The following is a 24,000-nucleotide window of genomic DNA, read 5'->3' as shown; positions in this document are numbered from 1 at the left end:
GATGGTGGGTCTAATATGCATCACAAATGTGCTGATATTATTTATACACTTAATACATTATTGCATAACAGTAAATCTTCTATTTCTTGGTGTGAATAAAAAAATTTTGTGAATAAAAAATCAAAATGTGCACACTGTCCACTCAGACCCATTCTCTCGTATGTAGGCCTACCAGCTTTCTCCTGCAAGATTGGAAGCTGCTATAATTTTGGCATACTATTACGGGACTGACACTAGCTTGCAAGCCATAATATTACGGGACCGACAATGAAAGGGTTAAGGGTTAAAAACCCATAAAACAGACCAGGAGGTGTAGGGGGGAAGCCTTAACCGTCCTCAGGCACATTTGGAAAATTCAAATATTTCTGCTACTTTGAACCCAATCTCAAGCAACCAACCAACCAAAATTATCCATGTTTCAGTAGTATGTCTTCCATTCTGTCAAAAGATACCAAAAAACAGCCAATAAAATCACGAAAAATATTCTAGAAAACGCCTGACTCACTATTTTAAGCCAAACACATGGTCAGAGTTTTGCTTTTCCTATCATGCACTGCCTGGGGAAGGATTATTTTTATATTGTGCACACTCACTGCACAGACTCACTCTCTCCTATCTATACCAAACTTTACCGCTCACAGCTTAACTAAGTGAGCTGACTTCATAACGTAGAACTACGTGATGGGACCCTGGCCTCAATGATGTAACTCTTTGTGACGTCCACTGAAATACTTGGAGTACACCTGGAGAAGGGTTTGGTGGTCAATGCCTCTGTGGCCAGGTCTGTGAGCAGGGTGAAAGGGTAAAAAGAAAATAAAAAAAGAAAATCTGGAGCTAAAAAAAGAAAAAAAAAAGTTTTAAGAAGATAGAATTAAAATTTGAATAGTGTGTTTGTTGACCGATAGGAGACAACCATACAATACATAATGAAACGATATGAGAAATTTGAAAAATGATATTGTATGAGAAAGTTGATAAAATATGACCTAGGACCATCAGTAATAAAACAAGAGCACAATTGAAAACAGAAAAAAAGATACATCCTAAAATGAGACAGTACTAGAAAAAATTTCATGACAAATAGTGGCAGAATGGGATCCAGTATAAGATAATAAGGGCTGCATATGCTATTAAATTTGAAACATTTTACAGTTTTGACAGATTGAATACTGAACATGGCCACCAAGATTCTGCTATCTGGCTTACATCTTTTTCTTTACAATAAGATGAGTGCCTCTATGTGATACTCGTAATGTTATATGGTGAACATTTTTAGCTGTTTACCCTAAGCTTACAGATTTTAGACTGAGGAATGGATATTACTTGTATGCATTGAATGACTTTTGTGGTCAAAGTGTTAAGTTCTATGAATTAATCAATCTTAGAATGAGGAAGAGCAAATCATTGCTATGTAAACAGTACTGTGTTCAGCAGATAGCCTCAATGTAGAATGAAGTTTCTCCGGATATCTGGGATTTATAGACAAATGGCTCAGTTAGCTATTTTATAAGAGAAATAACATTAAAATGATTTCAAAATTCTTTTTTAATAAGATTCCAGTAACTACTCAGTGAGTAGTGTACCATTATCCCAGTTACAGCTTGATGAATGCTATCCCAGTTACTGCTTAGTGAATAAGAATCCAGTTACTATGTGAATAAGATCTCATTAATTGCTTGGTAAATAAGATTTGACATAAGCAGGATTTTCCAGTGGGCAGTGGAGAACAACATGATGTTCATTGGTGATAAGTTCCAGCTGTTTAGGTATAGAAAGAATGAAGAACTCAAAAGGTACACTATATACAGAACTCAAGAGGGTCACGAAATAGAACGAAAGGAACACGTAAAAGACCTGGGAAGAATTATGTCAGCTGACCTTTCTTTTAAGGGGCATCAGACAAAGATCACGACAGCCAGGAAGATGATGGGGTGGGTATTGAAAACTTTCAAAACAAGGGAAATAATGCTGATGGCGACACTCTTCAAATCGCTAGTGCTCCCTTGTTTAGAATATTGCTCAGTGCTGATGCCCCCGTTCAAAGCAGGAGAAATATCAGAGCTGGAACAAATACAGAAATCATTTACGGCTCCCATTGAGCCTGTAAAGCGCCTAAATTACTGGAAATGCCCTCAAGTCTTGAACATGTACTCATTGGAACAGAGGAGAGAGAGAGATACATGATAATATACACCTGGAAAGTACTTGAGGGGCCTGGTCCCAAATCTTCACACTGCCATAACAACATACTGGAGTGAGAGATATGGGAGGAAGTGTAAAATAAACCCAGTGAGGAGCAGGGGAGTAGGGGGGACAGTAAGGAAACACTGTATCAACATCTGGGGTCCCAGACTATTCAACATCATACCAGAAGATATCAAAAACATGGCTGGAACAAGTGTGGAAGCCTTCAAGAGGAAACTGGACAAGTATCTTCACCAGGTGCCAGATCAACCAGGCTGTGGTGGGTATGTGGGGCACTGGGCCTCCAGCAGCAACAGCCTGGTTGATCAGGACCTAATCGGGTCCAACTCACACCCACCCTCACTCACTCATGGGCCATGGCTGGGCTCTGAGAGTAGTTAAACTCTCGAAACTCTTCAAAGGTATATCAAAGGTATAATCATTTAACCCATTCACTAAGACTACAGTTCCCACTTACTAAATGAATAAGCCCCAGTTATTACTTAATGAATAAGACTATAATGTTACTACTCAGTGAATAAGATCCCATTTACAGCTTAATCAGTGAATACAATCCCAGACTATTTGGTTAATAAATTTCTATTTATCATTTATGTATGAGTCAGGAAATTAGGAAAACTTGTCTAAGTCTCATTACAAATTCTTTACAGCAACAAGTTGAACGGCGAAATGGTTGGATCAACGTTGGTGATCTCCATGGGGCAGTTCATTTCAAGATTGTGAAATATGAGAGAATTAAGTTCCTGGTGATTGCTCTGCGTGATTCAATTGAGATATATGCTTGGGCACCTAAACCTTACCATAAGTTTATGGCATTTAAGGTAAGAATAACAAGTTTATATTTTAATTCTTTTGTTTACAAAAGTTTTTGTTGAATGCTGTAGAGTAGAGTAGCAATTGAATAATAATATTTACTATTATTATTATTATTATTATTATTATTATTCTTTCTTTCAACACATCGGCCATATCTCACCGAGGCGGGGTGGCCCAAAAGGAAAAACAAAAGCTTCTCCTTTTAAATTTAGTAATATATACAGGAGAAGGGGTTACTAGACCCTTGCTCCTGACATTTTAGTCGCCTCTTACAACACGCATGGCTTACGGAGGAAGAATTCTGTTCCACTTCCCCATGAATGTAAGAGGAAATAAACAAGAACAAGAACTATTAAGAAAATAGAAGAAAACCTAGAGGGGTGTGTATATATATGCTTGCACATGTATGTGTAGTGTGACCTAAGTGTAAGTAGAAGTAGCAAGACGTACCTGAAATCTTGCATGTTTATGAGACAGAAAAATGGGCACCAGCAATCCTACCATCATGTAAAACAATTACAGGCTTTCGTTTTACACTCACTTGGCAGGACGGTAGTACCTCCCTGGGCGGTTGCTGTCTACCAACCTACTACCTTTAATTATTATTATTATTATTATTATTATTATTATTATTACACACTGGTCATCGCACCGCGAGGTAGGGTGACCCGAAAAAGACGAAACACTTTCACCATCACTCTTGCCAGAGCAGTGCTGATACTTCACTTCAAAATTGCAAATATCCCCTCCCCTCTTTCAGAGTGCTGGCACTACTTTCCACCTCCAGGCTCAAGTCTGGCTAACTGGTTTCCCTGAATCCCTTCATGTTACCTTGCTCATACTCCAAGACCACTTGCCTCCATTCACTCCTATCTAACACACTTGTACATGCTTGCTGGATATCTAAGCCCCTCACATGCAAAGCAACCTTTTTCTCCCTATCTCCAACCTTCCCTAGGATGACCCCTGCCCTGCCTTCCATCCACTACAGATTTATATGCCTTCCAGGTCATCCTATTTTGTTCCATACTCCCTAAATGTCTAAACCACCTCAACAATCCCTCTTCAGCCCTCTGAATAACACATTTAGTAACCCTGCCCTCCTAATCTCCAGGCTATGAATTCTCTTCATAATATTTGCACTACATATTGCCCTCAACATTTCCACTGTCTCTAGCCTCCTTGCTGCAGCATTCACAACCTTAATATTTTAAATCATTATTTAATTTTTTTTTTTTACAGAGTTTTGGAGAGTTGGTTCAGAAACCCTGTTTGGTAGACCTCACTGTTGAAGAAGGTTCACGCCTTAAAGTGGTGTATGGCTCCAACCAGGGATTCCATGCAGTAGATGTTGACTCAGGACAAGTCTATGACATTTACCTTCCTAAGCATGTAAGTTTTGTCAGATAAATTAGGGATAATTTAAATTGCCTTATGCCTGTTTTAAGAAATAAGCAGCTTGATTGGATTCTTTCGTCATGTTAATTAAATCTTTCTTTCATTTCCCTTTTATCATACATAAGGGGTACCTACCATATAGTTGACTCTTGCTTAATTATTAAGTACAGTAGGGCTTTGTTTATATGAAGGGTTAGGTTCCTGACTTCCACCAAGAGTGAAAATCGCTGAAAAGTGGAACATAGCCTTTTTTCACTTTCAAATGTATATAAAAGCTTGATAACATGTTTATATTATCATATATTAAGTGCACAATTGAGCTAGGCCTAAAAAAAAAATATGAAAATTAGTTGAACATATAGTACTCAGATATTTTCATCCTTTGCTTATAGTAAGTGGTGAATATAAATTTTAAAAATGAATATGTTTATTGTATGAAGGGTGAGGGAAATGTCACATTTTCATCATTTGACACTTCAGTGAATCTTATTCGTTTTGATGAAAAAGACTTGGATGAGGCTCTTGCAAGAATTTGTGTTGCTGTTGACATTAAAGGTTGTTCAAGGTTACCTGTTGCTAGCCTTTTTTTTTTTTTTTAATAACAACTACCCTTAAATGCCATTGTAATTAACCCAAAAATATTATGTATAATAACTTTAAAATATTCGAAACTCTGGAAAACTACTAGAATACAAGAGATGCAGAGCGCACAAATGCTGTAAACAGACTGAATCACCACCAATAAATTGACACTGGATGCCCTTCCCTGACTCAGCTGTTAAGTGGGGTCAAGCTGAAAAATACTGAAAAAAAGTGGAACAAACCAGTGGTGTTGCTAGGGTTGGTATCACCTGAGGTGGCACCTTTGGTGTCACCCCCATGAAGTCCAAGGGCTGGGGATGGGGGGAGTAAACTTCAGTTACGTCACTACTGCATGCCCAGTGACTAATGCTTAGCAATGAGAATGTTTAAGGACCATAAACCAAACAGGAGAATACTTCTCAACTTTATTAATGATAAAATAAATAATTGTAGTAACATTGAGGAAACATAAACTCAACTACCACTTTGAGTACAGGCAACAGATCCTACATTTATTCATCTTCAACACTGTGAAAAAAAAAAAACTTGAAAAATAAAAACATTGCAATATCAGAGAAACACTAGTTACGATTTGACTTTGAGTACAGATAACATCCCAGTGAATTTGATCTTATATTTCCTTGCCTTCAATCCTTCAAAATCATCTATCACATCATCAGAATCATTGATTTTCTCTATATAGGCCTATTTGTACTCTGTAATCATATAAGAGGCTACAGTAGACTGTCATTTAACACGGTAGTTACGTTCCTGAAAATACAGTGTTAGGAAAAAAAAACCACGTTAGATGAACTGAATAACTTGTGGGAAAAATAGGGTTACGTTCTTGAGAGCCCCTAAAAAGCCAAACAACTTTTTTTTAGGCCTCCACATCTTATAAAAATAAAAGTGAATATGTAATTGTAGTTCATTGTTGTGATGTATTATTTTTTTTACAGCTTAAGACTACAACTGTAACAGAAATAATAGTACGTATTTCTTACCTTAAATTATGGGTGCTGGTGTTTGTGGATGATTGTGGAGAGTTATGCTGTGGCTCTACTGGGCTGAGGTGGATGGTAGAGGTTCGGGTACTGAAGTCGATGGTTGTACTGGAGGGTCAAATCAATAAGTCAAGTCATTCATTCAGTCAAGCCATTCAGTAAGTCAGTCAAATCAGTCAGTCAGTCAGTTAAGTTATTCAGTCAAGTCAGTAAACTATTCAGTCAAGTCAGTAAGTCATTCAGTCAGGTCATTCAGTAAGTCAGTCAGTAAGTCATTCAGTAAGTCAGTCAGTCAGTCACACAAACTTATGTTTACCTCTTTCTATGTGTACAAAGTAACACTTTATTATGGTTATCTCTTGTTGAATATCTTTGTTTTCTTTGTTAATTCTTAGACTTAAATGCTTATACCTTTTCTTGCCAATTTCAGCAACACTGGGTGTCATGATTGCTTGGCAGATACAAGATATAGTAATTAAAAGATGAAAACAATTCACAAACATAGCTAGCTTGTAGCAGAGAAGTGCTTTATCTACACACTGAAGGATGGGTAGGGAAATTGCGGTCTAGAGGGTCATTTTAATTGTGATGTCTGCACTTATGGCAAGACAGCTATTGAATGAATGATAGTGAATTTATGTCCTTAGTTTATCCTTCCTTTGGTAAGATATGGCTATATATATATATATATATATATATATATATATATATATATATATATATATATATATATATATATAATATATATATATATATATATATATATATATATATATTTTTTTATTTTTTTTTTTTTTTTTTTTTTTTTTTCAACAAGTCGGCCGTCTCCCACCGAGGCAGGGTGACCCAAAAAAGAAAGAAAATCCCCAAAAAGAAAATACTTTCATCATCATTCAACACTTTCACCACACTCGCACATTATCACTGTTTTTGCAGAGGTGCTCAGAATACAACAGTCTAGAAGCATAAACATATAAAGATACACAACATATCCCTCCAAACTGCCAATATCCCAAACCCCTCCTTTAAAGTGCAGGCATTGTACTTCCCATTTCCAGGACTCAAGTCCGACTATATGAAAATAACCGGTTTCCCTGAATCCCTTCACTAAATATTACCCTGCTCACACTCCAACAGATCGTCAGGTCCCAAGTACCATTCGTCTCCATTCACTCCTATCTAACACGCTCACGCACGCTTGCTGGAAGTCCAAGCCCCTTACCCACAAAACCTCCTTTACCCCCTCTCTCCAACCCTTTCGAGGACGACCCCTACCCCGCCTTCCTTCCCCTATAGATTTATATGCTTTCCATGTCATTCTACTGTGATCCATTCTCTCTAAATGACCAAACCACCTCAACAACCCCTCTTCTGCCCTCTGACTAATACTTTTATTAACTCCACACCTTCTCCTAATTTCCACACTCCGAATTTTCTGCATAATATTTACACCACACATTGCCCTTAAACAGGACATCTCCGCTGCCTCCAACCGTCTCCTCGCTGCTGCATTTACCACCCAAGCTTCACACCCATATAAGAGTGTTGGTACTACTATACTTTCATACATTCCCTTCTTTGCCTCCATAGATAACGTTTTTTGACTCCACATATACCTCAACGCACCACTCACCTTTTTTCCCTCATCAATTCTATGATTAACCTCATCCTTCATAAATCCATCCGCCGACACGTCAACTCCCAAGTATCTGAAAACATTCACTTCTTCCATACTCCTCCTCCCCAATTTGATATCCAATTTTTCTTTATCTAAATCATTTGACACCCTCATCACCTTACTCTTTTCTATGTTCACTTTCAACTTTCTACCTTTACACACATTCCCAAACTCATCCACTAACCTTTGCAATTTTTCTTTAGAATCTCCCATAAGCACAGTATCATCAGCAAAAAGTAACTGTGTCAATTCCCATTTTGAATTTGATTCCCCATAATTTAATCCCACCCCTCTCCCAAACACCCTAGCATTTACTTCCTTTACAACCCCATCTATAAATATATTAAACAACCATGGTGACATTACACATCCCTGTCTAAGACCTACTTTTACCGGGAAGTAGTCTCCCTCTCTTCTACACACCCTAACCTGAGCCTCACTATCCTCATAAAAACTCTTTACAGCATTTAATAACTTACCACCTATTCCATATACTTGCAACATCTGCCACATTGCTCCTCTATCCACTCTATCATATGCCTTTTCTAAATCCATAAATGCAATAAAAACTTCCCTATCTTTATCTAAATACTGTTCACATATATGCTTCAATGTAAACACCTGATCTACACATCCCCTACCCACTCTAAAACCTCCTTGCTCATCCGCAATTCTACATTCTGTCTTACCTCTAATTCTTTCAATTATAACCCTACCGTACACTTTTCCTGGTATACTCAGTAAGCTTATTCCTCTATAATTTTTACAGTCTCTTTTGTCCCCTTTCCCTTTATATAAAGGGACTATACATGCTCTCTGCCAATCCCTAGGTACCTTCCCCTCTTTCATACATTTATTAAACAAAAGTACCAACCACTCCAACACTATATCCCCCCCTGCTTTTAACATTTCTGTCATGATCCCATCAGTTCCAGCTGCTTTACCCCCTTTCATTTTACGTAATGCCTCACGTACCTCCCCCACACTTACATTCTGCTCTTCTTCACTCCTAAAAGATGGTATACCTCCCTGACCAGTGCATGAAATTACTGCCTCTGTTTCTTCCTTAACATTTAAAAGTTCCTCAAAATATTCTCGCCATCTACCCAATACCTCCATCTCCCCATCTACTAACTCCCCTTCTCTGTTTTTAACTGACAAATCCATATTTTCCCTAGGCTTTCTTAACTTGTTTAACTCACTCCAAAATTTTTTCTTATTTTCATTAAAATTTCTTGACAGTGCCTCTCCCACTCTATCATCTGCTCTCCTTTTGCACTCTCTCACCACTCTCTTTACCTTTCTTTTACTCTCCATATACTCTGCTCTTCTTATAACACTTCTGCTTTGTAAAAACCTCTCATAAGCTACCTTTTTCTCTTTTATCACACCCTTTACTTCATCATTCCACCAATCACTCCTCTTTCCTCCTGCCCCCACCCTCCTATAACAACAAACTTCTGCCCCACATTCTAATACTGCATTTTTAAAACTATTCCAACCCTCTTCAACCCCCCCACTACTCATCTTTGCACTAGCCCACCTTTCTGCCAATAGTCGCTTATATCTCACCCGAACTTCCTCCTCCCTTAGTTTATACACTTTCACCTCCCTCTTACTTGTTGTTGCCACCTTCCTCTTTTCCCATCTACCTCTTACTCTAACTGTAGCTACAACTAAATAATGATCCGATATATCAGTTGCCCCTCTATAAACATGTACATCCTGGAGCCTACCCATCAACCTTTTATCCACCAATACATAATCTAATAAACTACTTTCATTACGTGCTACATCATACCTTGTATATTTATTTATCCTCTTTTTCATAAAATATGTATTACTTATTACCAAATTTCTTTCTACACATAGCTCAATTAAAGGCTCCCCATTTACATTTACCCCTGGCACCCCAAATTTACCTACTACTCCCTCCATAACATTTTTACCCACTTTAGCATTAAAATCCCCAACCACCATTACTCTCACACTTGATTCAAAACTCCCCACGCATTCACTCAACATTTCCCAAAATCTCTCTCTCTCCTCTACACTTCTCTCTTCTCCAGGTGCATACACGCTTATTATAACCCACTTTTCACATCCAATCTTTATTTTACTCCACATAATCCTTGAATTAATACATTTATAGTCCCTCTTTTCCTGCCATAGCTTATCCTTCAACATTATTGCTACTCCTTCTTTAGCTCTAACTCTATTTGAAACCCCTGACCTAATCCCATTTATTCCTCTCCACTGAAACTCTCCCACCCCCTTCAGCTTTGTTTCACTTAAAGCCAGGACATCCAGCTTCTTCTCATTCATAACATCCACAATCATCTCTTTCTTATCATCTGCACAACATCCACGCACATTCAGACTTCCCACTTTGACAATTTTCTTCTTCTTATTCTTTTTAGTAATCTTTACAGGAAAAGGGGTTACTAGCCCATTGTTCCCGGCATTTTAGTTGACTTTTACAACACGCATGGCTTACGGAGGAAAGATTCTTATTCCACTTCCCCATGGATATAAAAGGAAAATTAATAAGACCAAGAACTATTAAGATAAAATCAAAGAAAACTCAGATGAGTGTGTATAAATAAATGTGTACATGTATGTGTAGTGTGACCTAAGTGTAAGTAGAAGTAGCAAGACATGCCTGTAATCTTGCATATTTATGAGACAGACAAAAGACATCAGCAATCCTACCATCATGTAAAACAATCACAGGCTTCGTTTTACACTCACTTGGCAGGACGGTAGTACCTCCCTGGGTGGTTGCTGTCTACCAACCTACTACCAATTATATATATATATATGTAGTGTTAGAGTGTTCAGCAGAAGTTTGTGGTTACAGGAAAGTGGGTGCAGGAGGGAAGAGGAGCGATTGGTGGAATGATGATGTAAAGAGAGTAGTAAGGGAGAAAAAGTTAGCATATGAGAAGTTTTTACAAAGTAGAAGTGATGCAAGGAGGGAAGAGTATATGGAGAAAAAGAGAGAAGTTAAGAGAGTGGTGAAGCAATGTAAAAAGAGAGCAAATGAGAGAGTGGGTGAGATGTTATCAACAAATTTTGTTGAAAATAAGAAAAAGTTTTGGAGTGAGATTAACAAGTTAAGAAAGCCTAGAGAACAAATGGATTTGTCAGTTAAAAATAGGAGAGGAGAGTTATTAAATGGAGAGTTAGAGGTATTGGGAAGATGGAAGGAATATTTTGAGGAATTGTTAAATGTTGATGAAGATAGGGAAGCTGTGATTTCGTGTATAGGGCAAGGAGGAATAACATCTTGTAGGAGTGAGGAAGAGCCAGTTGTGAGTGTGGGGGAAGTTCGTGAGGCAGTAGGTAAAATGAAAGGGGGTAAGGCAGCCGGGATTGATGGGATAAAGATAGAAATGTTAAAAGCAGGTGGGGATATAGTTTTGGAGTGGTTGGTGCAATTATTTAATAAATGTATGGAAGAGGGTAAGGTACCTAGGGATTGGCAGAGAGCATGCATAGTTCCTTTGTATAAAGGCAAAGGGGATAAAAGAGAGTGCAAAAATTATAGGGGGATAAGTCTGTTGAGTGTACCTGGTAAAGTGTATGGTAGAGTTATAATTGAAAGAATTAAGAGTAAGACGGAGAATAGGATAGCAGATGAACAAGGAGGCTTTAGGAAAGGTAGGGGGTGTGTGGACCAGGTGTTTACAGTGAAACATATAAGTGAACATTATTTAGATAAGGCTAAAGAGGTCTTTGTGGCATTTATGGATTTGGAAAAGGCGTATGACAGGGTGGATAGGGGGGCAATGTGGCAGATGTTGCAAGTGTATGGTGTAGGAGGTAGGTTACTGAAAGCAGTGAAGAGTTTTTACGAGGATAGTGAGGCTCAAGTTAGAGTATGTAGGAAAGAGGGAAATTTTTTCCCAGTAAAAGTAGGCCTTAGACAGGGATGTGTGATGTCACCGTGGTTGTTTAATATATTTATAGATGGGGTTGTAAGAGAAGTAAATGCGAGGGTCTTGGCAAGAGGCGTGGAGTTAAAAGATAAAGAATCACACACAAAGTGGGAGTTGTCACAGCTGCTCTTTGCTGATGACACTGTGCTCTTGGGAGATTCTGAAGAGAAGTTGCAGAGATTGGTGGATGAATTTGGTAGGGTGTGCAAAAGAAGAAAATTAAAGGTGAATACAGGAAAGAGTAAGGTTATGAGGATAACAAAAAGATTAGGTGATGAAAGATTGAATATCAGATTGGAGGGAGAGAGTATGGAGGAGGTGAGCGTATTCAGATATTTGGGAGTGGATGTGTCAGCGGATGGGTCTATGAAAGATGAGGTGAATCATAGAATTGATGAGGGAAAAAGAGTGAGTGGTGCACTTAGGAGTCTGTGGAGACAAAGAACTTTGTCCTTGGAGGCAAAGAGGGGAATGTATGAGAGTATAGTTTTACCAACGCTCTTATATGGGTGTGAAGCGTGGGTGATGAATGTTGCAGCGAGGAGAAGGCTGGAGGCAGTGGAGATGTCATGTCTGAGGGCAATGTGTGGTGTGAATATAATGCAGAGAATTCGTAGTTTGGAAGTTAGGAGGAGGTGCGGGATTACCAAAACTGTTGTCCAGAGGGCTGATGAAGGGTTGTTGAGGTGGTTCGGACATGTAGAGAGAATGGAGCGAAACAGAATGACTTCAAGAGTGTATCAGTCTGTAGTGGAAGGAAGGCGGGGTAGGGTCGGCCTAGGAAGGGTAGGAGGGAGGGGGGTAAAGGAGGTTTTGTGTGCGAGGGGCTTGGACTTCCAGCAGGCATGTGTGAGCGTGTTTGATAGGAGTGAATGGAGACAAATGGTTTTTAATACTTGACGTGCTGTTGGAGTGTGAGCAAAGTAACATTTATGAAGGGATTCAGGGAAACCGGCAGGCCGGACTTGAGTCCTGGAGATGGGAAGTACAGTGCCTGCACTCTGAAGGAGGGGTGTTAATGTTGCAGTTTAAAAACTGTAGTGTAAAGCACCCTTCTGGCAAGACAGTGATGGAGTGAATGATGGTGAAAGTTTTTCTTTTTCGGGCCACCCTGCCTTGGTGGGAATCGGCCGTGTGTGATAATATAAATATATAAAAAAAAAATATATATATATATATATATATATATATTTATATATATATATATATATATATTTTTATTTTTTTATTATCACACCGGCCGATTCCCACCAAGGCAGGGTGGCCCGAAAAAGAAAAACTTTCACCATCATTCACTCCATCACTGTCTTGCCAGAAGGGTGCTTTACACTACAGTTTTTAAACTGCAACATTAACACCCCTCCTTCAGAGTGCAGGCACTGTACTTCCCATCTCCAGGACTCAAGTCCGGCCTGCCGGTTTCCCTGAATCCCTTCATAAATGTTACTTTGCTCACACTCCAACAGCACGTCAAGTATTAAAAACCATTTGTCTCCATTCACTCCTATCAAACACGCTCACGCATGCCTGCTGGAAGTCCAAGCCCCTCGCACACAAAACCTCCTTTACCCCCTCCCTCCAACCCTTCCTAGGCCGACCCCTACCCCGCCTTCCTTCCACTACAGACTGATACACTCTTGAAGTCATTCTGTTTCGCTCCATTCTCTCTACATGTCCGAACCACCTCAACAACCCTTCCTCAGCCCTCTGGACAACAGTTTTGGTAATCCCGCACCTCCTCCTAACTTCCAAACTACGAATTCTCTGCATTATATTCACACCACACATTGCCCTCAGACATGACATCTCCACTGCCTCCAGCCTTCTCCTCGCTGCAACATTCATCACCCACGCTTCACACCCATATAAGAGCGTTGGTAAAACTATACTCTCATACATTCCCCTCTTTGCCTCCAAGGACAAAGTTCTTTGTCTCCACAGACTCCTAAGTGCACCACTCACTCTTTTTCCCTCATCAATTCTATGATTCACCTCATCTTTCATAGACCCATCCGCTGACACGTCCACTCCCAAATATCTGAATACGTTCACCTCCTCCATACTCTCTCCCTCCAATCTGATATTCAATCTTTCATCACCTAATCTTTTTGTTATCCTCATAACCTTACTCTTTCCTGTATTCACCTTTAATTTTCTTCTTTTGCACACCCTACCAAATTCATCCACCAATCTCTGCAACTTCTCTTCAGAATCTCCCAAGAGCACAGTGTCATCAGCAAAGAGCAGCTGTGACAACTCCCACTTTGTGTGTGATTCTTTATCTTTTAACTCCACGCCTCTTGCCAAGACCCTCGCATTTACTTCTCTTACAACCCCATCTATAAATATATTAAACAACCACGGTGACATCACACATCCTTGTCTAAGGCCTACTTTTACTGGGAAAAAATTTCCCTCTTTCCTACATACTCTAACTTGAGCCTCACTATCCTCGTAAAAACTCTTCACTGCTTTCAGTAACCTACCTCCTACACCATACACTTGCAACATCTGCCACATTGCCCCCCTATCCACCCTGTCATACGCCTTTTCCAAATCCATAAATGCCACAAAGACCTCTTTAGCCTTATCTAAATACTGTTCACTTATATGTTTCACTGTAAACACCTGGTCCACACACCCCCTACCTTTCCTAAAGCCTCCTTGTTCATCTGCTATCCTATTCTCCGTCTTACTCTTAATTCTTTCAATTATAACTCTACCATACACTTTACCAGGTACACTCAACAGACTTATCCCCCTATAATTTTTGCACTCTCTTTTATCCCCTTTGCCTTTATACAAAGGAACTATGCATGCTCTCTGCCAATCCCTAGGTACCTTACCCTCTTCCATACATTTATTAAATAATTGCACCAACCACTCCAAAACTATATCCCCACCTGCTTTTAACATTTCTATCTTTATCCCATCAATCCCGGCTGCCTTACCCCCTTTCATTTTACCTACTGCCTCACGAACTTCCCCCACACTCACAACTGGCTCTTCCTCACTCCTACAAGATGTTATTCCTCCTTGCCCTATACACGAAATCACAGCTTCCCTATCTTCATCAACATTTAACAATTCCTCAAAATATTCCTTCCATCTTCCCAATACCTCTAACTCTCCATTTAATAACTCTCCTCTCCTATTTTTAACTGACAAATCCATTTGTTCTCTAGGCTTTCTTAACTTGTTAATCTCACTCCAAAACTTTTTCTTATTTTCAACAAAATTTGTTGATAACATCTCACCCACTCTCTCATTTGCTCTCTTTTTACATTGCTTCACCACTCTCTTAACTTCTCTCTTTTTCTCCATATACTCTTCCCTCCTTGCATCACTTCTACTTTGTAAAAACTTCTCATATGCTAACTTTTTCTCCCTTACTACTCTCTTTACATCATCATTCCACCAATCGCTCCTCTTCCCTCCTGCACCCACTTTCCTGTAACCACAAACTTCTGCTGAACACTCTAACACTACATTTTTAAACCTACCCCATACCTCTTCGACCCCATTGCCTATGCTCTCATTAGCCCATCTATCCTCCAATAGCTGTTTATATCTTACCCTAACTGCCTCCTCTTTTAGTTTATAAACCTTCACCTCTCTCTTCCCTGATGCTTCTATTCTCCTTGTATCCCATCTACCTTTTACTCTCAGTGTAGCTACAACTAGAAAGTGATCTGATATATCTGTGGCCCCTCTATAAACATGTACATCCTGAAGTCTACTCAACAGTCTTTTATCTACCAATACATAATCCAACAAACTACTGTCATTTCGCCCTACATCATATCGTGTATACTTATTTATCCTCTTTTTCTTAAAATATGTATTACCTATAACTAAACCCCTTTCTATACAAAGTTCAATCAAAGGGCTCCATTATCATTTACACCTGGCACCCCAAACTTACCTACCACACCCTCTCTAAAAGTTTCTCCTACTTTAGCATTCAAGTCCCCTACCACAATTACTCTCTCACTTGGTTCAAAGGCTCCTATACATTCACTTAACATCTCCCAAAATCTCTCTCTCTCCTCTGCATTCCTCTCTTCTCCAGGTGCATACACGCTTATTATGACCCACTTCTCGCATCCAACCTTTACTTTAATCCACATAATTCTTGAATTTACACATTCATATTCTCTTTTCTCCTTCCATAACTGATCATTTAACATTACTGCTACCCCTTCCTTTGCTCTAACTCTCTCAGATACTCCAGATTTAATCCCATTTATTTCCCCCCACTGAAACTCTCCTACCCCCTTCAGCTTTGTTTCGCTTAGGGCCAGGACATCCAACTTCTTTTCATTCATAACATCAGCAATCATCTGTTTCTTGTCATCCGCACTACATCCACGCACATTTAAGCAACCCAGTTTTATAAAGTTTTTCTTCTTCTCTTTTTTAGTAATTGTATACAGGAGAAGGGGTTACTAGCCCATTGCTCCCGGCATTTTAGTCGCCTCATACGACACGCATGGCTTACGGAGGAAAGATTCTTTTCCACTTCCCCATGGACAATAGAAGAAATAAAAAAGAACAAGAGCTATTTAGAAAAAGGAGAAAAACCTAGATGTATGTATATATATATATGCATGTGCGTGTCTGTGAAGTGTGACCAAAGTGTAAGTAGGAGTAGCAAGATATCCCTGATACACAACATATCCCTCCAAACTGCCAATATCCCAAACCCCTCCTTTAAAGTGCAGGCATTGTACTTCCCATTTCCAGGACTCAAGTCCGACTATGAAAATAACGGTTTCCCTGAATCCCTTCACTAAATATTACCCTACTCACTCCAACAGATCGTCAGGTCCCAAGTACCATTCGTCTCCATTCCTCCTATCTAACAAGCTCCATCACGCTTGCTGGAAATCCAAGCCCCCTTACCCACAAAACCTCCTTTGCCCCTCTCTCCAAACCCCTTCGAGGGCTGACCCCTACCCACGCCTTCCTTCCCCTATAGATTTATATGCTTTCCATGTCATTCTACTGTGATCATTCTCTAAATGACCAAACCACCTCAACAACCCCCTCTTCTGCCCTCTGACTAATACTTTTTTATTAACTCACCTTCTCTAATTTCCACTCCGAATTTTTGCATAATATTTACACCACATTGCCCTTAGACAGGACATCTCCATGCCTCCAACCGTCTCCTCGCTGCATTTACCACCCAAGCTTCACCATATAAGAGTGTTGGTACTACTATACTTTCATACATTCCCTTCTTTGCCTCCATAGATAACGTTTTTGACTCCACATATCCTCAGCACCACTCACCCTTTTTCCCTCATCAATTCTATGATTAACCTCATCCTTCATAAATCCATCCGCCCGACCACGTCAACTCCAAGTATCTGAAAACATTCACTTCTTCCATACTCCTCCTCCCAATTTGATATCCAATTTTCTTTATCTAAATCATTTGACACCTCATCACCTTACTCTTTCTATGTTCACTTTCAACTTTCTACCTTTACACACATTCCCAAACTCATCCACTAACCTTTGCAATTTTCTTTAGAATCTCCCATAAGCACAGTATCATCAGCAAAAGTTTTTTTTTTTTTTTTTTTTTTTTCAACAAGTCGGCCGTCTCCACGAGGGCATTGACCCAAAAGAAAGAAAATCCCCAAAAAGAAAAAATACTTTCATCATCATTCAACACTTTCACCACACTCGCACATTATCACTGTTTTTGCAGGGTGCTCAGAATACAACAGTCTAGAAGCATACACATATAAAGATACACAACATATCCCTCCAAACTGCCAATATCCCAAACCCCTCCTTTAAGTGCATGCATTGTACTTACCCATTTCCAGGACTCAAGTCCGACTATATGAAAATAACCAGTTTCTGAATCCCTTCACTAAATACCCTGCTCACACTCCAACAGATCGTCAGGTCCCATACCATTCGTCTCCATTCACTCCTATCTAACACGCTCCATACGCTTGCTGGAAGTCAAGCCCCTTACCCACAAAACCTCCTTTACCCCCTCTCTCCAACCCTTTGAGAATGACCCTACCCGCCTTCCTTCCCCTATAGATTTATATGCTTTCCATGTCATTCTACTTTGATCCATTCTCTCTAAATGACCAAACCACCTCAACAACCCCCTCCTCTGCCCTCTGACTAATACTTTTATTAACTCCACACCTTCTCTGTTTCCACACTCAATTTTCTGCATAATATTTACACCACATTGTTGTTAAACAGGACATCTCCACCTCCAACCGTCTCCTCGCTGCTGCATTTACCCAGCTTCACACCCATTATAAGAGTGTTGGTACTACTATACTTTCATACATACCCTTCTTTGCCTCCATAGATAACGTTTTTGACTCACATATGCCTCAACGCACCACTCACCTTTTTCCCTCATATATATATTACTATATATATATATATATATATATATATATATATATATATATATATATATATATATATATATATATATATATATATATGTAGATCTATCTATCTATCTATCTATCTATCTATCTATCTATCTATCTATCTATCTATCTCTCTCTCTCTCTCTCTCTCTCTCTCTCTCCCTCTCTCTCTCCCTCTCTCTCTCTCTCTCTCTCTCCCTCTCTCTCTCCCTCTCTCTCTCCCTCTCTCTCTCCCTCTCTCTCTCCCTCTCTCTCTCCCTCTCTCTCTCTCCCTCTCTCTCTCCCTCTCTCTCTCCCTCTCTCCCTCTCTCTCTCCCTCTCTCTCTCCCTCTCTCTCTCCCTCCTTCTCTCCCTCTTTTTTTTTTTTTTTTTTTTTTTTTTTTTTTTTTTTTTTTTTTTTACACATGGTTGACAAGTTAAGGATCCTAGCTTTATTGACAAAGCTATTTACAGGTTAAGGATTCCTAACTTGACAAGCTAAGGACTAATTACCTACATCAGCTCATTTGAAAGCATTTTTATTGTTATGAGACATACAAGTAGGGGAACAGGATGAAGTTCAGGAGCCATCTGTGGGCCCAGCATTTTCATTTGATCAACTGGCGTTATCTCGTTGACATCTTTATGCTGAGCAGATGTGTTCCATCTCGAGTCATCCTGGGTATGTATGATCTCAGATGGGTGATGTTCTGGAAGGAAGGTACAGCCAGGTTAGAAGTTGCTGCTTTCTGCCCGTCTTGTGGCATAAAGCTTGTTTAGCGCTGTCCTCGGGAAGTGGATCCAAGTGTGGTATTTTGACAATATTGGCCTTGTACATAACAGTAAGGCCACCCACATCCCCTCCTATGTTGAAGGCTCTGCTGAAATGACAGATCCATCCAGGATGGGTCAGGCGAGAAGATGAGGCGTCTTGCTCTGTTCTCTACTCTGTCAAGCATCGCAGATGAGAGGACAGGCAAACCAGAAAGTGGAGCATACTCAAGGTGTGGCGTGCTTGTGCCTCGTGCAGTATCTTGCAACCCCTACTGTCAAGCAGATGCGAGATACGAAGTGCTGTAAGCTTCCTGGCTGCCTTGTTTGCAAGATTTACAACATGGTTCTTCATGGTTAGTTTGAGTCAAATTTCACCCCAAGGATATCAACTTCTTCTCCGGTGCCAACATCCTCCATTCATCTTACTACTGCACCAGCATTACCATCATGGTGCCTAGAGCGATCATCATTCTGCGTTTTCTCAGGTGCAAATGTTACTTCCATCTATTTCCCCAAGCTGATATAGCTCTAGCAGTGATTGATGTAACCCGAGAGCAGCTGGCATTTCTTCTCTTGGATAAGTGAATGTCAGTGTACAGTCGTCTGCATATGCATGTGATTCTGGGATGAGATGAAGAAGGATCGTTGAAGTAGACATTCCATAACAGTGGACCCAGCACACTTCCTTGTGGGCAGCTTGCCCCAATAGGTGTCTTGCTGATTCCGTTCCATTGAGGACTACCATTGAGATCTACCATGAAGGTAATCACTGAGAGACATAGCGTAGAGCCTGCAATTCCCAGTGCGAAGTTTGCTAAGAGGCCCTGGTGCCACACCCGGTCGAAAGCGCCAACAATGTCCAGTGCTACCACACAGCTGACTTTGGATTCATCCAGTGACTGGTGCCACTTAGTGGAGGTTTAACAACAGATCAGCAGCAGAGTAACCTTTCCTGAAGCCATATTGGACGATCACAAAGTAGTGAGTGGTAGTCAAAAAAATCTGTCATTTGTCTTGAGATTATTGTCTCAAGGATCTTACCAGTGATTGACAGGGTGACACTGGTCTGTAGTTGCTGATTTCTGCTCTGCTCTTCTTTTTGTGAACAGGGACTACATTTGCCTCTTTCCATGGAGAGGGCCATTTGCACTGTACTAGGCAGTGCTGAAGATCTTTGAGTTAGAGGTGCTGCTAGCTGGTCTGCACATCTTCTCAACAATCTTGGGCTCAACAGTCTAGGGCCCACAGCCTTTTCTTGGTCAAGTGATTTAAGAAGAAATGCACCTCCTCCTGCCTTATTGTCACCTGACAGTTTTGATACAGTTCTTGCATTCAGCCAGGAGGGTCCCTTGCTGGATCAGGAACTTGCATTTTGGTTAGCAAAGTGTTCAGCAAGTCCGCTTTCTCTTGACTACTAGTAGAGGTGGTCCCATCCTGTCGATTTAGAGGTGGAATAAGTTCATCAGGCAGATAACCTTGTCTGTCCTTGACCAGGGACCACCAGGTTTTGGAGCCTACCCTACCTGATGCTAACTTTCTTTTAGTGTCAACTCCCATTTAGCAATGGCCCACTTTTGAACATCACCCATATGCCTACAGGCTTGCATGTGCAAGTTCCTGTTATAGGTGGTAGGATGTCTCTCTTATACCTTCGCCATGCTTTGGCCACTTAGCAGTAGCAGCCTCTCTACACGAAAGCCAAACCAAGGCTGATCTGTAGGCTTTGTCACATATTGCCGGTGAGGAATGTGTTCTTGTTGCAGATTAAGGATGTGTCAGTGAAGGCTTTCACTTGGTTGTCAACATCCCCTGGAGACATTCCAGTCGGTGGTGGCGAGCTCAGAGCAAAGGAGCTGGCCAATTACCTCTTTCCATAGCCAGGTTGTGCGTGTGGACTCCTCTACTCGTTCTGTTGGGATCTTAAGTGTGGTAAACAGCCTTGTGGTCAGGCAGTCCAGCGTGCCGAGGGTTGACAAGTGACTATGCCTTCTGCCAGATCACTCACTACTGGGTCAAGGGGAGGAGCCAGAGATATAGTAGGAAATCAACAAAGTTTCTCATGTCAAACACTGCAAGAAGGTCATCAAAGTCCCTCTGTATAAGGTGCTGGTTGAGGTCACCAACAATTATAATATGTTGACAGTTGTGTTGTAGCAGAAGAGTCAATAATATTTTTTCCATTAGGAAGTTGATAGAGGTCTGCATGTTGCCACTGAGTCTGTACATTGCACATGAAGTACAGAGAGGTACTAGTGTTTATACAGAGCTTGAAGAACATCATTTCAAGATGTGTAGGTGAAGGCAGCATCTATGTGCTAGGGCATGAACACTTTTAGAAGCACACAGCAACACCACCTCCTTGCCCTTGCCTGTCTCTTCTCATCCATGAGGTGTAAGCCAGCAATTCTTGCAAATTTTCTGAGTCCTGTCATCCAAAATGTTTCAACAACAGCTATCATGTCGGAGTCAGTGTTCACAAAGCTATGTGTGAGCTCTCAACATTAGTAATGAAACCTCTAATGTTGGCCGACAGGATGCTGATAGACTGGCTCCTCATGATGAAGTGGTCAGCTTGAGGTGGTAGGTGTGTAGAATGTAAGGTGCCTGCCCTTGAGAGAGGTAGGGTACTGAGGCAGCTGCAGGGGATGTGTGGTCTGTGGTCTTGTGAAGGCCCAATCCACCTGCTGGGCTGGGATAGGAGTAGCTGAGTAGGTGGACGTGTGAGTGTTTACCAATTCAGAGATCCTGCTGGTTTGTTCTGAGAACAGGTCTCTAAACAGGTGGCCCTGTCTGTCAAGTTCCTTTTTCTTCCCGACACTGGTCCTCCTTATGTCCTTTCTTGTAGCAGTAGTTACACCTGGTATCTCGCAGGCAGTTGTTGGCAGAGTGCCCCTTCCGGTGACAGCGAGAGCACAGCCTAGGTGCCTGGGAGGGTGGACTAGGATTTGTTGTACCTCCTGTGTTTGCAGATTTGTCCTCGGATTCTGCCGCTGGAACTGTGTTAGTGGAGGGTGAGACGGCTGTAGATGTCTTCCTCCACCACGTCCCTCCTCCACGTCCCTCTACCCCCGCCCTCTACCAGTTCTGACAGATGTGTCCCTGCTGTTCTGCATTCCGCGCAGCAGGTGATCAGGGTGCAGTGATAGTTCCCTGATCACTAACTGCACCGTTCTCTGGTGGAGAAACTCCTGGCTCAGAGCTTGCTTGTCGCACTACTACCAGATTCTAGAATAGTATCGGCAGGTGTGCTGACAGGTGTAGGATCAGAGATGGTATGTGCACTGTCAAGTAGACTGGCAGTGGCTGAAGCAGAGATGTCAGGTGTAGGAGAATTAACAGATCCAAGGCGGCTTCCACGTTGCTGGGAAGAGGATTTGTTCCTCTGTGTGGTGGCAGAGGAATTGTGTTAGAATTCCCAAAGGTAGTGTTTTGAACTCTGTCAGTCTGTGGGACCTTAGCGATGACAGAATTCCACCAGATGTTTACCCTGAGTTAAGCTCAGTGTGGGACTTCCAGTCTTTGTCAATAGTGTCGCCATCAGCTGAGCAGCTTACGTCACTTAATGTAGGCTTGCACTGACCTTCTACAATAGCTTGTAGGTTATCTAATGATTTGAGGAGCTCATGAAGTGCTTCCCTGTGATGGATTATCTTAGCTGCAACTTTACAACACAGCCCAAGAGGGCAGTCTTGATCTTTGGACAGGAGTCCCTGAGGTAGGACTTCTGAACCCTCCTCCTGTAGCTCCAGGCTTGTATCCACATATACCACAGGATTATGGATATCCTTAAATTTTCTGAAATTTTCTCCCTCTCTCTCTCCCTCTCTCTCTCCCTCTCTCTCTCCCTCTCTCTCTCCCTCTCTCTCCCTCTCTCTCTCCCTCCCTCTCTCTCTCTCTCTCCCTCTCTCTCTCTCTCTCTCTCTCTCTCTCTCTCTCTCTCTCTCTCTCCCTCTCTCTCTCCCTCTCTCTCTCTCTCTCTCTCTCTCTCTCTCCCTCTCTCTCTCCCTCTCTCTCTCCCTCTCTCTCTCCCTCTCTCTCTCTGTCCCTCTCTCTCTGTCCCTCTCTCTCTGTCCCTCTCTCTCTGTCCCTCTCTCTCTGTCCCTCTCTCTCTCTGTCCCTCTCTCTCTCTCTCTCTCTCTCTCTCTCTCTCTCTCTCTCTCTCTCTCTCTCTCTCTCTCTCTCTCTCTCTCTCTTTTTTTTAACTACATTTCCCGTATCTTGCCAAGGTTGAGTGATCAATTGAAGGAAATACATTCAGCTTAGACTTTTCAGTTCAGATAAATTTCTAAACTGTGACATCTTCACCTATTCTTCAAAGTTCAATTACTGTATTTTAGTAAAACCTCTCATTAATGGATTTTGGCATTTTCAGTTAAAAAAAAAATGACCAGGAAAATGTTGGAAGTATCAGACAAAATGGTATGAAGTCTGTAATTCCTGATTTTGCCAATTAGCATGTTTCTATTATTGATGACTTACCTGGAGTTCACCTGGAGAGGGTTCTGGAGGTCAGTGCCATGGTGGCTTGGTCTGAGACCAGGCCTCATGGTGGGTCAGGGTCTAATCAACCATGCTGTTACTGCCAGTCGCATGCAAACTGATGTACGAACCACATCCTGGTTGGTCAGGTACTGACTTTAGGTGCCTGTCCAGTGCCTTCTTGAAGATGGCCAGCAGTCTGTTGGTAATCCCCCTTGTAAATATTTTTTTTTTTTTATCTTACCTGGAGGTCATACCTGGTTACCTGGAGGTTATTCCGGGGATCAACGTCCCCACGGCCCAGTCCATGACCAGGCCTAATGAATTTATACTTCATGTGTGTACCTTATATGTATGTATAAAGAGCATACATTAATCTGGTAAAGATTGATGAAGAGCTATAGAATTTATTTTTTACATTGTGTTAGCCGTGATGGTTGTCAGACGTGGGAGAGGAATGGAGGATGAGTGGGTGGATAGCCACCAGCCAATAAAGGACTCAGACCTTGGAAGAGGAGCAGGAATGGATTGGGGGGAGGGTTGGCTTCCCTCTATTTTTTTTTTTTCAGGGGAGAGATTGTTGATAATCTGTACTTAGATTTATTATTTGCATTGTGTATTCAAGCATTCCTTGAAAAAGTTCAATTTTTTTTTGTTAAAATATGTATTAAGTACTTCACAAAAATATCATAATTTACCTTACTTTTAGCATAAAACTCAAT

General features: G+C 41.0%; 1 protein-coding gene across 12 annotated transcripts in view; it reads left to right on the top strand.

Annotated features, from left to right (window-relative positions):
* msn (serine/threonine-protein kinase msn) overlaps window positions 1–24,000 on the top strand; it is a 777,533-nt gene that overhangs the window by 730,484 nt on the left and 23,049 nt on the right. For all 12 annotated transcript variants that reach the window (XM_070085848.1, XM_070085846.1, XM_070085843.1 and 9 more), the window contains 2 exons: window positions 2,856–3,026; window positions 4,264–4,413. In XM_070085848.1, the coding sequence (XP_069941949.1) occupies window positions 2,856–3,026; window positions 4,264–4,413 (321 nt within the window). The remainder of the gene's footprint in view (window positions 1–2,855; window positions 3,027–4,263; window positions 4,414–24,000) is intronic.

Source organism: Cherax quadricarinatus, chromosome 17 (assembly GCF_038502225.1).
Source record: "Cherax quadricarinatus isolate ZL_2023a chromosome 17, ASM3850222v1, whole genome shotgun sequence".
Taxonomy (NCBI): Eukaryota; Metazoa; Arthropoda; class Malacostraca; order Decapoda; family Parastacidae; genus Cherax; species Cherax quadricarinatus.
Note: the sequence above shows the minus strand (reverse complement) of the source record. Positions and strands in the feature narration are given on the sequence as shown.